At 44.1% G+C, this 18,037-nt stretch overlaps 1 protein-coding gene across 1 annotated transcript in view; it reads right to left on the reverse strand.

The window, feature by feature from the left end:
- Positions 1 to 1,238: 1,238 nt before the first annotated feature.
- LOC122837430 overlaps positions 1,239 to 18,037 on the reverse strand; it is a 29,331-nt gene continuing 12,532 nt past the window's right edge. The window contains exon 5 of the mRNA XM_044127784.1: positions 1,239 to 1,552. Coding sequence (XP_043983719.1) covers positions 1,239 to 1,552 — 314 coding nt within the window. The remainder of the gene's footprint in view (positions 1,553 to 18,037) is intronic.

The following is an 18,037-nucleotide window of genomic DNA, read 5'->3' on the forward strand; positions in this document are numbered from 1 at the left end:
TCTTCGGAGAAGACAATCCGTCCCAGCCTATCCTCCGGCCCCAGTTCCGTCATCTCCAGTGTCTGCCACACCTGCTCCAAGAACTGCTGCTGCTCCTGCAGTTCCTGCGTTTTCTGGGCCGGCGCTGCCTTCAGTCTCCGCCGCAGCCGTCTCTCGGCCTCTCGCCGCCGCAGCCTCCGCTGCAGCACTTCCGCGACCAGAGCCGACGGCAGTTTCTCCTCCTCGTTCAGAGCACGCTGCAGCGGCTGCTGCAGCGGCTGCTGCAGCCTCTGTTCCTGTCTCTGTGCCTCCCGCAGCCACTGCAGTCTCTGCGCATCCTGCCCCAGTTAGTGGGTTTTTTGTTCCCTCGTTGAACCCCAGTGCTCCTTCCGAGAACCCCAGTGCTCTTTCCGAGAACCCCAGTGCTCTTTCCGAGAACCCCAGTGCTCCTTCCGAGAACCCCAGTGCTCCTTCCGAGAACCCCAGTGCTCCTTCCGAGAACCCCAGTGCTCCTTCCGAGAACCCCAGTGCTCCTTCCGAGAACCCCAGTGCTCCTTCCGAGAACCCCAGTGCTCCTTCCGAGAACCCCAGTGCTCCTTCCGAGAACCCCAGTGCTCCTTCCGAGAACCCCAGTGCTCCTTCCGAGAACCCCAGTGCTCCTTCCGAGAACCCCAGTGCTCCTTCCGAGAACCCCAGTGCTCCTTCCGAGAACCCCAGTGCTCCTAGTGTCCCTTTGTTGCCCCCTAGTGTTTCATTTGAGTTTCCTTCCCTTAGTGGTTCCTGTGTTTCTTTGTCTCCCTCTAGTGGTCCCTCTGAGTCACCTCCGCCTTCTAGTGTTCCCTCCCAACATCTTAGTATTCTTCCCAAGATCCAGCATCTCGGAGTTCCCGTAGTTTCCTCGATGCTACCCCTTAGTAGTCCCGAGTCTCCTCCCCTTAGAGGTTCTAGTGTTCCTCCGTCACCTCATAGTGTCCCCTCCAAGCCTCCTAGTGCTTCTTGTGTCCCCTCCAAGCCTCCTAGTGCTTCTGGTGTCCCCTCGTTGCCCCCTAGTGACCTTTCTGAGTCTCCTCCCCTTATTGCTCGTCCTGGGTCTCCGCCCCCTAGTGCCCCCTCCGAGTGTCTACCTAGTGTTTTCTCATTGTCTCCTAGTTTCCACTCTGAGTTTCCATGTGCTCCCTCCTCAGTCCCTAGTGTTTCCAGTGGCTCCCCGTTGCCCTCTAGTGACCTCTTGTCGCCCCCTTGTGTTCCACCCAACCTCCCTAGAGCTCCTCCCGAGACTCCAGCTCTTTGTGTTCCTCTTGAGCCCCAGCCTCATAGTGCTCCTCCCGTGTCCCTTCGTCGCCGCCTCCGGGTGGCACCAGAGACTCCTCGTCGCCGCCTCCGGGTGGCACCAGAGACTCCTCGTCGCCGCCTCCGGGTGGCACCAGAGACTCCTCGTCGCCGCCTCCGGGTGGCACCAGAGACTCCTCGTCGCCGCCTCCCTTGGCGCTATCAACGTCCGCCGGACCCGCCTCCAGGTGTCCGGCCACCGCTCTGCGGACGCCCCCCGGACGTCCTCCGTGGTTTCCGCCTCCTGCGCCGCGGACGCCCCCCGGACGTCCTCCGTGGTTTCCGCCTCCTGCGCCGCGGACGCCCCCCGGACCTCCTCCGTGGTTTCCGCCTCCTGCGCCGCGGACGCCCCCCGGACCTCCTCCGTGGTTTCCGCCTCCTGCGCCGCGGACGCCCCCCGGACCTCCTCCGTGGTTTCCGCCTCCTGCGCCGCGGACGCCCCCCGGACCTCCTCCGTGGTTTCCGCCTCCTGCGCCACGGACGCCCCCCGGACCTCCTCCGTGGTTTCCGCCTCCTGCGCCTCCACCCACCCTGTGGGTAGTTTTTTTTTTTTATGTGTGTTTTGGACTCTTGGCCTCTGCCCACTCGGTTGGGTGTGTTTTTTGTTGTTTTGGACTCTGGCCCTCCTTCCAGAGCCCCTCCACCCACCCTTGTTGTGTTTTTGAGTTTTGGACTGTTTTTGGGCGTCTTGGAGCCGCCCTTTAAGGGAGGGGTACTGTTGGGTTCCATGTTTTTCTGTGTATTTATTTCTAGTTTCCTGTGTGCCTGAGTCTCTGTTGTCCTGTCTATCCCCTTGATTAGTTCCCAGGTGTGTCTTGTCCCCTGATTACCTCATGTGTATTTAGTGTCACCTGTGTCTCCGTGTCTTTGTTGGGTCCTCGTCTCATTTTGGCTTCAGTTCTGCACGTGTCAGTTTGTCCATTCGTTTATCCTGTTTTGCTACCAGTGTTGAGCCTTTGGATTCCGCTCAGCTGTGCCGCCAGGAGTTTTGGACTTATTGTGTTTTTTTGTCTGGATTAAATTCATTATACTACATCTTTTCTGGTTCTGCCGCGTCTACCTCACCTCACATCACACCGCTTCATGACACTTACAGTGTCAGTGTTAGCAACGGTGGCTCATGAAGTCCATAAAGGTGTGTGTTAGCTGTAGTTACTTTGGATCGAGGCCGGTCTGTTTTCACAGCATAAGTGAACTTTACCAGTATTCTGTGAATACACTGTAAGAGCTTTAGAGTCAGTGAGCCACAGGGAGAAAACAATTCTGAACCTTCCTGATTGAGACTGACCCATCAACATTACTCCAAGAGTGCATTAATGACTCATCCAAGAGGTAGAATAAGATCTAAAGCTCTGCAAGCCTCACTCACTTCAGTTAAGGAGACTTGGAAACTGGTCTCCATGGAAACATTCCAAGCTCAAAACCACTGCTGGCTCAGAAGAACACAATGGCCCACTGCTCACCTGCTGGAAAGCATCTTGATGATCTCCAAGACTTAAGAAAATGTTCTTTGGAATTACAAGACAAACGTAGTGTCGCAGCCTTTTGTTCCAAAAAACCAAAATTTCCAATAAAGGCCGTGGTGGGTAACAGGAAAGTTTTCGGATTTCAACGCACTTTTGTATTGATTTATTTAATGCAAAAGTATAGACAAAATAATAACTAAAAACATCTTGTAGCTTAGTCAAAACGAAAAATAATCTCACTTTAATGTTTGACGGTACAACAAAGTGGTTTGAATATATGGAAAAAGTTTTTTTTTGTAGGAAAAAGTGGTCAAAAAATCATTCTACAAACCCTCCCGTCCACACCAGACATTTGCCAAACAAACCTCCTACACAAAGCACCCGGTGTGTTCTTAATTACACAAATTAATGGGAGGGTCTAACAATTAGCCACGTAATCTAAACAATTCCAAATATAAAAATTAATTACAAATTTTGGTTCTAAATTAATTTAAACATATTCTAACAACCCAAAGAACAAGCTAAATTGGTAGAAATTATAAACTACAAAAACTTAGCATAAATGGCCACAACACGTAGGGATCCTGCTGCATGTAAGATGATGATGATGATGATGATGATGGTGGTGGTAGTGTGTTGGTCTGTGACTGCATCCTGCTGACACCTGCTCTGTTTCAGAAAATCTAAGAGAATGTCTGGACATCACAGAATTGATGCTGAAGCAGTCTTGGATTATGCAGCAGGTCAATGATCCAAACTGGAACCGCAAGTCCACCTCAGATTGGCTTAAAACTACAATGAAGATTCTGGGGTGGCCTAGTCAAATTCTGGATTTCAATCTGATCCAGATGCTGTGATATAACCTTAAAAAGACCATTCATGCTAAAAAACATCATCTAAGATGGCTTGGAGGAGTGTTTTGCAAATTCTGTAAGGAATTCTGCTTTGAAAAAAAAAAAATTAATTAGCCATTCATTGCCAATTATGGATGGTAGTAGTTGCTGCCAAGAGGGGTCAAACACTGAGTAGAACTAGCAAAGCAACAACATAAGTAGTGTTTATGCTGCAGCTGTCTTTTAAAGAAAAAAAATTCTTCACTTCTACTTTTCTATTTTGTGCAATAGATGGTAAATAACTCCCTGAAAGATTTAGATTGCTGGACTGCAGCAGAGAAGAGCGGCTGTGTAAAATGAGAGCTCCACAGCGTCCCTCCCCAGAGCCTCCGGCGGCGCTGAACCACGAGGAGCTCAGCAACACTAAATGAAGCTCTGAAGAATAAAACCTACACTAGTATCCTTGCAACCAATCTTGACTTTTAATGCACCACTTTTCGCCATTCCCCTCTTTAATGCCATGTTGCATGTGGTGATATTTTGTTTCCCCCATTAGCTGAGAGCACCTCCCACAGCTCCATCCTGTCCGCAGAAGCATTAGTCATTTCCCAGCTACCTTAAATCGCAGCCAAATTAACCTACTGCTTCACACAGGCTTCCAGTCCCTGGTGCCATTCCTCATTCCAAACAGCACCTCAGTGATTAAGGCAACAATCCAGTGATTACCAGTAGCATTACATTCAGGGTCATTTTCAACGATAATGTGCTCTGCTTGGTGACGGAAGGCCTCTGGTGGTTCACTGGATGAATTCAGCGAGGAGGAAAGAGTGTAAAAATCAACTCTTTGCATCTCTGGAGATCCAAAATTAGATAAATGTCTGCCTGATATGAAAACAAGTCTAAAACTTCCTGCCCTCAGGCTTTTCTGAACAGACAGAGAAAGGGCTGTCGAAGGGACTGAACAATCAATGCCTCCTCCACCATGCAGACCTGAGCACTATTGATTCCCTCTCACCATGAAGAGGTGGTGCTGGACCGAAGGTGCTGCCTAAGGGACTGGAAGAAAAGTTCAAAACGAGGAAGAGTTGTTAAGGGGGTTGGGGGGAGGCCAAGACAAAGAAGAAAACAAGGAGCAGCAGTGGAGGTGGCTCGTTGCCTTCTCTCCTGACTGCCTGGAGCATCGCACTGACCCCGACCTTCTGAAGGACCCCAACACAGCCTTTACCCAGCTGCTCTGCTGTCTGGGCCCCTTTCTGCCTTTGAAGTGCAAGCACTGGAATGGGTTTAAATTGAAAAAAAGATTCAGGGATGGATATTACTGATAAATAGGAGTTGTTTCTGATATTCATCTGAATTATCCACTCAGCCATAACAGCCTGCTAATGTCTGGTTTTGATAATGAGCTTTTGGTGATGGACAGAGCTCATTAACACAGTGGAATCATGTATTCAAAACAGCTGGACTGAAATTCTGCACATATTTCATTCAAAATTATGTGTTGAATGCCATTACTGTTAATGTTCATATACTCTATAAGTCAGTGAGATAGGATCAAATATTATGGAGGTGTGTGTCTAATCACTGGTAACCATGGAGAAAATATCCCACCAGCATGTAGCTGACCATGTTTGAAAAAAAAGCTGCTTAGCATCCAGACATTTGTACACTTAAGTCTGCTCTGGTTAACAGGGAAAGACCCACATAGTGATATAAACCATGTGGTGTGAATTCAGGTAAAGTCAGCAGTTTGATCAAATCAACTAATACCTCAGAGAGAAGGTTTGGATCGGTTTCTATGGAAACCTTTTGTAAAAATCTGTCTTTGAGCCCCAGCTAGGTGTGCTACATCCACAGACATGAACTAGACGCCATGACTACACTAGCAAAAACAACTTGGGAAGACAATCGCAGTTCAGTGTTACCATTCCTCACTTCTAACATGTAGTTTGCAAAGGGTCAATCACCTTAACCACACCCATTTTTTTACTCTTTGACTCTGTACATCTGATGTCACAAAAACCTCTCAGGACAGTTGACCAGTTTGGTGTGGAGCGCTCGCCAGTCATCTTCCACCAAACATCTTTCACCAACTAACAATGCAGAGACTGTTAGGTAGGTTAACCAAGAGATCATGGTTGTTTTGATACTGTGGGCCACAGCCAACACACAGCTCCATATGCACAGCTTTATCTCCATCTCGTCATCTCCACTGAAGGCTATATCAAATATTAAACAACCTTTAATTTCCATTGAAGCACAAAGCAGAGGTCTCATCTCATCAGCCACATTCTGCTTCACTTGTTGCCTCTTGTTCTGAATATTCAGAGCTGATTTATTCTGTTGCATTTTATCAGTTCACAACATTTTGGCCCAGTTAAGATTAGAGAGCAAAAATAAAATATTTCATCTTCTTTAATGCAACATCTCAGTTTCATGTTTTGAAAATATGTTAAGGCTTTTTAGTTGTTAAATAATTCGTCCTTTTATATGCAAATGTAGGAGCAGAAGATCTGCACCAATTTGTGGCATAAATATGGTAATTACGTTTCTAAACGGCTGAATTTTGAGAGAAACTTATGTTTATCAAACAGAATCAGAAATACAGAGTTTTTTTAAAATGAATCTGTTAAAAGACTTTTATGTATTTTTTATGTGCACAAAATTAATCTTTACAAATTTCTAGGTGTAAAAGTGAGCAGTCTTCTAAACTAATTTTTGAATTCGTTTTAAGAATTAAGCTCATACAACTTGTACACCATAAAACAACAGTGAAACCATTTATTATTATTATTATTATTATTATTATTATTATTATTATTATTATATTATTATTATTATTATTATTATTATTATTATTATTATTATTATTATTATTATTATTATTATTATTATTATATAATCTGTAAATTTGATGTCATTCATGAAGCTCATCTAGCCAGAGACTAAGAATGAAAGCAAATCAGGAGGAACCAAGGCACAATACCACACACTGAAAAACGCAAAAAAATTACTTTCTTCCTTTATGGTCGTGAAATAAATTATTATTTGTAAGACTCCATCCCATAATTCCCATTAGCTCTTGCCACTACTCGTATTCGAGCTCTTTCTTTACCAGAGGATTTACAATAGGAGATCTGTTTCTACTGGTGAGATTCTTATCAAAAAACAACCAGGTAAACTATCTGGTCAGTAGTGTTCGGATTACACAGGATTTTACGACTTGTGCTCAGTAAAATGAGTTGAGTTTGTGTGTGCTACTCTGGCTGGATCCTGTGTGCTAAACTGATGGTGAAAAGTGGAAAAGCAGAGTGTTTTTCTGAAGACCTGGTGTGACTCCATAGAAACGTCAGGGACGGAGCCCCTCCCAGAGTTTGATGATGGCTCTGCGTTTTCCGCTTGACATCTTTATGCGGTTGCAGTGCGCTCTAAAAGCGTTGGACGGGAGCCATGGGGGAGATGTACTAGCATGTTGCTGTTCTCCATCTCTTTTTTCCCTCCTTGCTCCTTCATGGCCTCATTTCATCCCGTCTGCCCGCTCAGTTAAGACTGACATGCTTCCATCCATGCTGCTCTGCCTCTACACTCCAGTGTATTGCTGCTGTTTTCAGTACTTAACCCATCACCTCTCAGCCCTTCACATCTCTTGATTTATCTTTGATTCATTCTGTCCCCCACACCTCCAACCTTCCTTCCTTTCACCTCAGGCCTCTGCTACACGGGCTGTGAGGGCAGAACCAGCTCAAATCAATGTGTGGACTGTATTAGCTTTGGAGATGCATTTAAAGGTGCGGTGTGGGTTCCTTTGTGCTGGGGAAAAGTGGGGGCGACTCGCTGTCAGCGTGTGTCAGGGGAGAAGAGTAATAGCCTGTGCATGTGGCCATGGGGTTATGCTGAGGAGGGTGAATGCAATCATCAAGGCTGTGTTGCTGTTTAACACTTAGATTCCCCCTGAGAATAACATCTTGAGTTTGGCCTTCACAAGTAGCTGCTGATTATTCTACAAGTGCACACTATGGCTGCTGCAGACGTGCACAGAGACACGGGAACGGAACCCTAAGAAACACAGATGTGTGTTGTTACAGCCATGTAAAGAAAACATGAGTATTTTTTTTCTACATGCGGATCCATTTTGGCTATGAAATAAGAAATGTACTGTAGCTTGAAAGAATCTCTCTGAATAACCCATTCCTACTGGATTTCACTTTCTTAAAAGATTGTAACATCTAAAGAAAATGTTCAGATGGTCAGCCTCAGACATTTGACTCACTATTAGATGGAGTCTCCTGCAACTGCTACAATCAACTGATCAATCGAACAATCGATCGATCAATCAATCAATCAATCAATCAATCAATCAATCAATCAATCAATCAATCAATGAGTTGAAACTAATTGATTATATATATATATATATATATATATATATATATATATATATATATATATATATATATATATATATATATATGTCTTTCTGTCAGCATAGATTTGTATATTGTTTATGTAATAACATATCAGATTAGACGTGGAAGTTGAACTGTGAGGTTGACATGTCAGAGAGATGCTGTACCTATACACAAGAGTCATTAATGGAATTGTTAATATAACAGAAACAGAAACTGTGCTGCTTTGACAAAGAGAATGACTTTGGCATGATGGTTATGAGAAAAGAAGACAAGATATGATGCTGTTGGAAACGTTTAATAAACAGAAGAGACTCCATCACTTCACCCTGCTGACACTGTTTTTAGGAAACGTCTGTAACCATGGCGCCAGGCCCTGCTACCTGAAACAAATACATAACACATCCTATTTCTGAGCAATGAGGTCCATTCTAACAAATTATTGCTCTAATCTACAAACCCAATTCCAGTGAAGTTGGGACGTTATGTAAGACATAAATAAAAACAGAATATGACGCAATTCTTTTCCAACCTATTCAATGGAATTCACTACAAAGACAAGATATTCAACGTTCGTTCCATCCAGCCAGCCAGCCAGCCAGCCAGCCAGCCAGCCAGCCAGCCAGCCAGCCAGCCAGCCAGCCCATTAAACATATTTAATGTTGAAATGGAAAATTTTTATTGTGGTTTTGCAAATATTCAGTAATTTGGAATTGATGAATGGTGACTATTGCAGTTTTTTTTTTTAGAACTTGCAGCAGGTTCTAAAAGAAGTTAGAACAAAAGACTGGGAAAATGGCAGAATGCTGAGAGGACATGTTCCACAGGTGAACATGTTCACTGGAAACAGGTGAGTGACCTGACTGGGTTGGACGGGTTGAGGTTCCCCACGTACTGAACAACATGTTTCTATGGTTCATGTCTGGATGTTGGTGTACATCTTTGAACTGTGTTATCTAAATCCAAAAGGTTACCCAAGTTTAAAATAAAAAGCAACAATATCAACTGATTTGTATGTATAGCAAACCGATCAGATAACCTTAACTGTTTTCATTATGTTTGGACCAGTAATGAATTTCAATAAGACAAAATGGGTCTTGTGGGTTGACCTGAGTCAGCCATATTCACACACTCAATAGTGAGGATCACACCCAGCCTGGCTAGAACCGAACCAGCTAGAGTGAGACTGGACAATGGAGAAGGCGCTCATGAGAATCTAGCGCTAGATTTTCTCTTTCAGCTATTTCCATAAATATAGATAAATATGGTCACCTTTACCAATACATACACATATCATACTGCATTCACAGGAGGGTAGGTGAAGCTTTGTTCCCCAGGTCTGATTTTGTGTCATCTTCCTGTGCTGGCTCCACTTTATTCCCACTAAAGGTCAGAGACATGAGGTCCAAAGAGGCACAAAGTTAGAAGATGCTAAAGTCTTTTGTTGACTCTGTTGATGTTTTGTTTTTGCCCTCCTGTGTTTCTTACAATCACCTCTATTTGCATCTCTTATTGTGTGGTTTCCTCTCAGATTGCTCCTGGCAGAGCTCTCTGTGATACTGAGCCAAACGCAGAGCTCTAAATAAAACAACACCTTATGAATTAAATATGTAAAAGAAACAAATATCCTTCTGTTATTAGGTTTACTGTCATTTTCTTTATGCAAACTGCACTGAGGGGCAGAGCAGTGTTGCCATGGTTCAGGCCTATTAAATTTGATTATTGCGGCACTTTACATGACGTTTATTAAAATTTTGCCGGTTGGCTTGGCAGCTGTGTGTGTTAACGTAGTTATTTTTAGCCACCTGTAATGGCTTACAGATTACAGCACGTTGCAGAGGCGACGACAGAACCTCGTAATAAGGACTTAATGAAATATGAGCCTTCAGACTTATTCCTGTTTAAAAGACGAGAAGTCTCGCTTTCAGCTCTCTGCTGTCCGCTCGTGTGTGTGCGGTTTCACTCTGGCTCTTCATTCTTGGCCCGGTGCCCCTCCTCAGAGTTTTCATAAGAGGTTGTTTATCAAAGCAACCAGCTGGAAAAAAAGAGATGGATTATGCTGAACATGCACACAAAGTTTCAGTCCCATGAGTTCATTATTCTTCTGGATCTCACTAATGGACCAAAGAGACTCCTCTAAACAGCTTTGCTAATAATGCAGATGGGTGTTTGCATGCTAACACACTAAGCCTGTTAGCTGGTTTCAGAAATCTCCAGTTTCAGTTTAGTGATTGGAAAGGTTTCAGAGTTTTTATGCTCATAAAAATATGACAAATAGAAACAGCTTTCTTTATAATGTTTAAAATCGGTTCTTATTTTGGGGTTATTGGAGGCTCAGTTGCATCAATGTTTCAACTGTGTAGCTGTTAATTTGAGCTTAATATGAAACAATTTTATTCACTTTTAGAAATGCACCAGTACTGTCAGCAATGCAGGCCCACAGCATAATGCTGCCATAACTATGCTTAGCAGCTGGTATTAGATTTGACAGTCTACCTCCATCCCACCAAATATGTTTCTTGTCATTTTCCCCAAACAGTGTCTTTAGACCATTAACCCTGACATATAGAATGTCAGTTAGGTGACACTGATGTCCCATCATCTTCCAGTTGTTCCATTGCAGGCTTGAGCCTCAGATATCTGTATTGAATTTTATGCCTTAACATGAGACATCAACAACAACAAACACACACAAGCCCCACATTACCCAACTCACTGGCATAGTAGTTTTAGTTGATCCTTTCCATTTATTTGTGCATGTCTATAGAAACTAACAGCACGAGGTTTCCCATCATGTGAGATTACCTTTTAACTTCAAGGGACAGACTGAGAATGGTCTTTACTCTTAGCAGTTTATGAGCTGAATAGTAAGACTGAATAAAATGTATGTATATGTATATACATCCACAATATAAAAGAGAGTTCACATAGAATTAATAAGGTATATATATATATATATATATATATATATATATATATATATATATATATATATATATATATATATATATATATAAACTGGACAGCACCAGGGCCAGACATGATCCATACCTACTGGCTAAAGAAACTGACTGCCCTACATGAGCGACTGGCAGACCAAATGAACCAGCTGCTACAGAACGGGAATCACCCTGAATGGTTAACTGAAGGGCGCACAATCCTGATCCAGAAGGATCCAACAAAGGGCCCGGTCCCATCTAACTACCGACCAATAACCTGTCTCTCCACAACCTGGAAGCTCATGTCAGGCATCATAGCGGCTAAGATAAGCAAACACATGGATCAATACATGAGCACGACACAGAAGGGCATCGGGGTAAATAGCAGAGGAGCCAAACACCAACTCCTTGTAGACCACACAGTTGCCAGAGACTGCAAAACCCGACACACCAACCTGTGCACAGCTTGGATTGATTACAAGAAAGCCTATGACTCAATGCCACACACTTGGATCATCGAATGCTTAGAGATGTACAACATCAACAGGACCTTGAGAGCCTTCATTGCAAACTCAATGCGGATGTGGAAGACCACCCTTGAAGCCAACTGCAAGCCACTTGCACAAGTATCCATCAAATGTGGCATATACCAAGGAGATGCGCTGTCCCCGCTACTGTTCTGCATAGGCCTGAACCCCCTCAGCCAAATCATCAACAAGACTGGCTACGGATACCGACTCAAGAATGGAGCCAACATCAGCCACCTCCTCTACATGGATGACATCAAGCTGTACGCCAAGAGCGAGCGTGACATAGACTCACTGATCCACACCACCAGGATATACAGCACGGACATTGGGATGTCATTCGGACTAGAGAAGTGTGGTCGGATGGTTACAAAGAGAGGGAAGGTCATCCGCACAGAAGGGATCTCACTCCCAGAAGGAACAATAGCAGACATAGAGGAAGGATACAAATACCTGGGAATATCACAAGCAAATGGCAACCTTGATGAGATCACAAGAAAAAGAGCCACAACCAAATACCTCCAACGAATAAGACAAGTCCTGAGAAGCCAGCTCAATGGCAAGAACAAGATCCGTGCAATAAACAGCTATGCCCTACCAGTAATCAGATACCCTGCAGGAATAATTAGCTGGCCAAAGGAGGAGATACAGGCCACAGATGTTAAGACCCGGAAACTACTAACAATGTATGGAGGGTTCCACCCCAAATCCAGCACCCTGAGACTCTACACGAACCGCAAAGAAGGAGGCAGAGGACTAGTGAGCGTGAGAACCACTATCCAAGACGAGACATCCAAGATCCATAGATACATCAGGGACAAAGCCTCAACAGACAATGTGCTCAGTGAATGTCTCAAACAATGGGGAACAGAAGCTGAGGTGCCGGAGGAACCATCATGGGAGGACAAGCCCCTGCATGGGATGTACCACCGGCAAATAACCGAAGTGGCTGACATCAGAAAATCCTACCAATGGCTGGAAAAAGCTGGACTGAAGGACAGCACAGAGGCCCTCATCATGGCCGCCCAGGAACAGGCCCTAAACACCAGAGCAATTGAGGCCCAGATCTACCACACCAGACAAGACCCAAGGTGTAGGTTGTGCAAGGAGGCCCCTGAGACAGTCCAACACATAACAGCAGGGTGCAAGGTACTGGCAGGGAAAGAATACATGGAACGACACAACCAAGTGGCAGGCATAGTGTACAGAAATATCTGTGCAGAATATGGACTGGAACCCCCAAGATCAAAGTGGGAAACACCCCCGAAGGTAGTGGAGAATGACCGAGCTAAGATCCTGTGGGACTTCCAGATCCAGACAGACAAAATGGTGAGGGCGAACCAACCAGACATAGTCGTGGTGGATAAACAACAGAGGAAAGCCGTTGTGGTGGATGTGGCAATACCAAGTGACTGCAACATCAGGAAAAAGGAGCATGAGAAACTAGAGAAATACCAGGGCCTAAGGGAGGAACTGGAGAGGGCCTGGAAGGTGAAGACCACAGTTGTGCCTGTGGTCATCGGGACCCTCGGGGCAGTCACCCCCAAACTGGAACAGTGGCTACAACAGATCCCAGGAACAACATCAGACATCTCAGTCCAGAAATGTGCAGTCCTAGGCACAGCCAAGATCCTGCGCAGAACCCTCAAGCTCCCAGGCCTCTGGTAGAGGACCCGAGCTAAGAGGAGGAAGAATCACCACCCGCGGTGGGTGAGAAGGGAATTATTAATTTATATGTATATATATATATATAGATATATATAGATATATACACATATATATAGTTTTGTAACTGTATGGATTAACCCACTTTGAATTAAATATTGAGCGTAGCATTTAAATGCATGATTACAATCACTAATTTAGTGTGACTTTCACACCACAGATAAACGGATATAAACCTGTGATTAGAACTACAGGTATGAAGGTTACATATCGCTTCAGTAAATAGGAGTGTTGAAGCTAAAACTTCAGAATAAAACCAAAAGCATGAATGTTTTCTGAAGTCCTCTTTCATTTTGCTGCCTCCTCATCTCTTTGTCCGCTCACTGCTTCCTGCTCTCTCCATTCCTGATTAAACGTCGGGTTCAAGGAGGCGATTTGATGTCCCTCGTTAAAAACCCCTCATTAGGATCCCACACTTCATTTTCTTAATGAACTGATCAAGTTAAATGGAATGGAAAGTCAGGACGGGGAGGTTAAGCACATCCGAAACAGAGAGTCACAGCTGGGGTTGTGGTGTGTGCTGGAGGGCCTCAGTCAGCACAAAACAAGGGAGAAAGTCTGCCACAAAGTGAAAATCTCAAAGGAACTTTATTACCATTGTTTAAAAGATGACTCGATGATATCATATTAGGTCTTATTACACTCAGCCTCATTCAAGCCCTGTCACAAGCATTTAGGCCTAATTCCCAGTCTTAAGTAAGGGCTAGCGTAAGCTTTGAGACTTGTTACTGCTAACTTTCATCTCCATGTGACAGATACTTTGATGAGCAGGTGGTTGGACTTTAGTTCCCAACCCAGATAGCTGACCAGCCTATTTCAGCTTAGTGGTTGACTGAAATTAAATGCCAACTCAATCTATTTTGATCTCACTCCCATTTCTTCTTTTCACATTTTGAAGCTTTGAACTTGACCCTTCTTAAGCTCCAAGACCCAGAGGAGCTTAAGAAAGGCAAAATATGAATTCTTACCATTTTTAACTGGTTTTCAAATTTTGATCAGGAGCACATATGGTGGCACAGCCATTTGTTCCTCTCTTTCCCAAATGGGGGATTTGCAGATTCCACACAGTGTCAAATGGCAGAGTCACATTCTGTTGACTTTCTAACATCACAGAGATGAGCCGCCTGTGGATTGGAAGGCAATGGATGTCTGCAGCCTCATCCCCATTTGGCTGTGGGGATGAAGCGAAGAATACGACAACACAAGTTTCTCCAGTGCTCCGTCCTACAGACATGCAGAGCATCTTGTGAGTCCTGGGCTCTGAGTGTCAGGTGGCTTCCTGTTGCTACGGGCCTCGATGTTCGCTGCCCTCCCAGGGTCACCTCTTGTTGTACCACTTCATCTCCATACATCTCCCTTTATTTCTGGTTGTAGCTGCTCTTACTATTTGCATCTCTGGCCCTGCTGCTCTGTCTCCGTTTGCCCTTGCTCCATGTATCAACCTGTCCATCTGATCTCTTTATCTCCTGTTTTCCTTTCATGGGTGGAATAACGCTGGTGGAGTTGCATCACAAGACCCTTACACTAATCCAACCTGCCATTTCTAAAAACAACAGCAACTGAGTCAGGCGAGAAACCTGACTGAGCAGAATGTTTAACACAGCTTCCATGACCTTCAGCTTGGCCATTGCCTTCCTCTGCAAAGCCCCTGGATTCTCATCTCCCTTCCCTCTTGCATCTGGGATCTCTTCCAGTGACCTTGATTTCTCTGGTTAAATTTCTACCAGGCCAATCAACAAACAGAATGAGAAGTTCTGAATGGCTGACCAAGAAGAATTTTTATTGATGGCAAAGATATTGTTTGGTTCGGTTTGACACTTCTGTCCTTGCTATTCCTGTCAAGTCTCCCGTTTTGTCCAGTAAACTTCCATGTTTTACCCCTCTGTGCTCCTGTATTAGTATTTCTCCATGCTCTTACCTCTTACAGTAGTTTTCCTAACACCTACATCTGGCCTTTACAGTGGGGAATGGTTGTTCCAAGCGCATGCAATTTCCAGTTAGCTTCATAGTGTAGCTTCCTTTTATGGTCAAGATGGCACATTCTATACATCAGGGAGAAATGTGGGTAAAATTGGGTAAAATCATAATCCAATTGTTTAAAACTTTAACAGAGCCTCCAGCAAGTGATAATTTCCTATTTCTGGACGAAGCAAAGCTAGAACAAAGGCTTGGTTTTTACCAGGCTACATGTCCTCTATTGGACATCACATAGCGATACTTTTTGGACTCTGGTCCACCCATATGACGACCCCATCCTTTTGAGCTGCTACTCAATTGTAACAGAAAAACACCCAAACTGTGAGCAGCAGTGAACCGAGTTGAGCTGTGTGGCTATTTGGTAGTGGAAAAGGCCTGATGGTATCAAATTATTCCTATCAGTCTGTCCCGATGAGGCCTACACAACTCATCTTATTTTTCTCACTTACATGCATAGAAACTGTGTCTGATACAACAAAAGAGAATATTTCTGATTCATGCACTGATGACATCCCACCAGCTGGGAGGGGCTGGTGCCTCTCTGCAGCAGTCAGTGGGCAGAAGGCGAGGTACACGCCACACAGTTCAAAACAAGACATACAGGACAAACAACCACACACTCACACCTCTACATGCCCACACACACACACACACACACACACACACACACGCCCACACGCACACGCACACACACACACACCCGAGCACACAACTTGGGGTAGTTGAAGTAGCCAAAAACCTGCATGCTTTTTGGACTGTGAAAACTAACCAGATTAGCCAGACAGAATCTATGCATGCACAGGGAGAAACTCCACACAGGAAGGTCCTGGCTGGGATTCAAACCCAGGATCGTCTCACTGAGAGGCAGCAGAACTAACTACTGCTCCACCACACAGCGCAGTCTGCCAAGTCTCATCTCCAAGTAGTGAAGTTGGCAGTGAAGGGAATGGAAATTATTTGATTTGAACTAAAAGATAAAAAAAAATATAAAACCCACTGAATATTTTGGGTTTGTTACCTTTTAGAAAGCCTAAGAATTTCAACATAATAATTTAAGATTGAGTAAATGGAGCCACAGAAAAATGCTATAAGTTGTTAAGAGCAAATATCATCTTACTTTATGCCATTTATAATGATGTAAAGATGTAGCATCCTTCTATCCATAACTCTGAAATTAAAGTGAATAATTCTGTGTTGAATGGTTTCAGTAAGTGATGTTCTGCTGCTAACTCAGGATGAACTATGAGTTAGTTCTCTCTGAATGTCTGCTCAGGTTTCCTTTTTGCCTTTTCAGCCTCACTGGTTTCCCTAAACCTCAGAGTGAAGCCTAATGACACATTGTTGTTTCCTTGTTGAATACATAGTAACTGAGAGAGAATGAGACACCGGCAGAGAGTTGGACTTTTCTACCTACATAATTACGACACTTAAGGAAAAGTGGTGCAGAGAAACAACATGAGGGAACTGGAGAGTCTCTGGTCCAACAGCTGTGGACTGAAATGTTTTGGAAGCTAAAATACTGAGCAGCAGGTTGATCTTGTGTCTGGTGAATGATGGACAGTAGGACTGAAGGGAACTGCATCATTCAAACCTCAGCACCATCTTTGTGTAAAGAAATAACTCCGATTACAGGAGGGTTTTGATGGAAGAGCAGCTTTTCGATTAATTGACTCTCCAAACTCCTTGGTCCCTGTGATGTCTGCAGCCCACACAGCTTACCTCTTTTAACTTCACCCATCAAGCTCCTTTTACATAAGAATATTACCCTCCACATCCAATGTTTCCTCACCCACATCCTGCACGTTTCAGAGGATGCTCTGGCCATGCAGTAAATTGTTCCTCTTTTATCTGGAGGACTGCTTTCATTCCACACAGTCCAACAGTCAGGGTGGCACTCCCAACAAAATCGAAGTGCCTCTCTTCTTTAAACTCTAAGCTTTAGGGATTGCCAGCAACACTTTTCTTCTTTGACTCCCTGTTCTTGCTTCCCCCTCTCTCCTCCTCCTACTCATTGCTGTTTTCATCTCACGGGATGGAGGGGTCCTGGCACCATTTTGAAGGTTTCCGCCATGTGTTTGGCCTGTTTGATAGAGCTTTGAAGAAGGGAGGTTAGTCACATCCTTCGGCCCACTCGCTTGTGTTTCTCTTCGTCTCTCTTGCATGATGGACTGTGCCTTGGGGTGTGATCAGACCTACAGATTACTTTCTCTGCTACTTTGTGTGCAGACAGATAAACACATCCCAGCCAACTGTGTACAACATGTACTGCACTAATGTGCCTGCCGTCTTACAGACTGCTTCATTTCATAACAACATGTGATAATCAGACAAAAATAATCAGAGTATACTTAATTTATTTTTTTTTTAATTATTATTTAATTTATAAAGAGAAGAAAATTGACCATACTAGTTTGGATCGAAGTAAAAAAGGAATTGCAATAACTGACTGACACGTACTGTCCTGTATTGTGAAGGAACGCATCATTTTTTGTTATTTGTTATTAAAGTTGAACCTTTTCAAGCCATATTCTTTTCATCTGAAAAAATAATCAAAGAATTGGATACATTTGAAAAAGCCACTCTAACAGACATTAAGCAGAAATTCTTTCTCTCTCTTCTTTAAAACGGGCTCATTCTTTACTCTACATCCACTTTCTTCCTCTGCCATTCATGTGTTGCCTGCTCTGCTCTACACCTCTTTCATTTTCCAGTATCTTTCTTTGCATGCTGGCTCGCTTTTAACTCAGAGCACCTTCATCTGCCTCTCTGTGTCATTGCTTTTACTGACGCTGGGCTCCTGTTCACTCCAGTCACTGTCCTTGAACACACAGAGAGGTAAAGTTGGCTAAAGGTTCTAGG

This window comes from Gambusia affinis, linkage group LG09 (assembly GCF_019740435.1).
Source record: "Gambusia affinis linkage group LG09, SWU_Gaff_1.0, whole genome shotgun sequence".
Lineage (NCBI taxonomy): Eukaryota > Metazoa > Chordata > Actinopteri > Cyprinodontiformes > Poeciliidae > Gambusia > Gambusia affinis.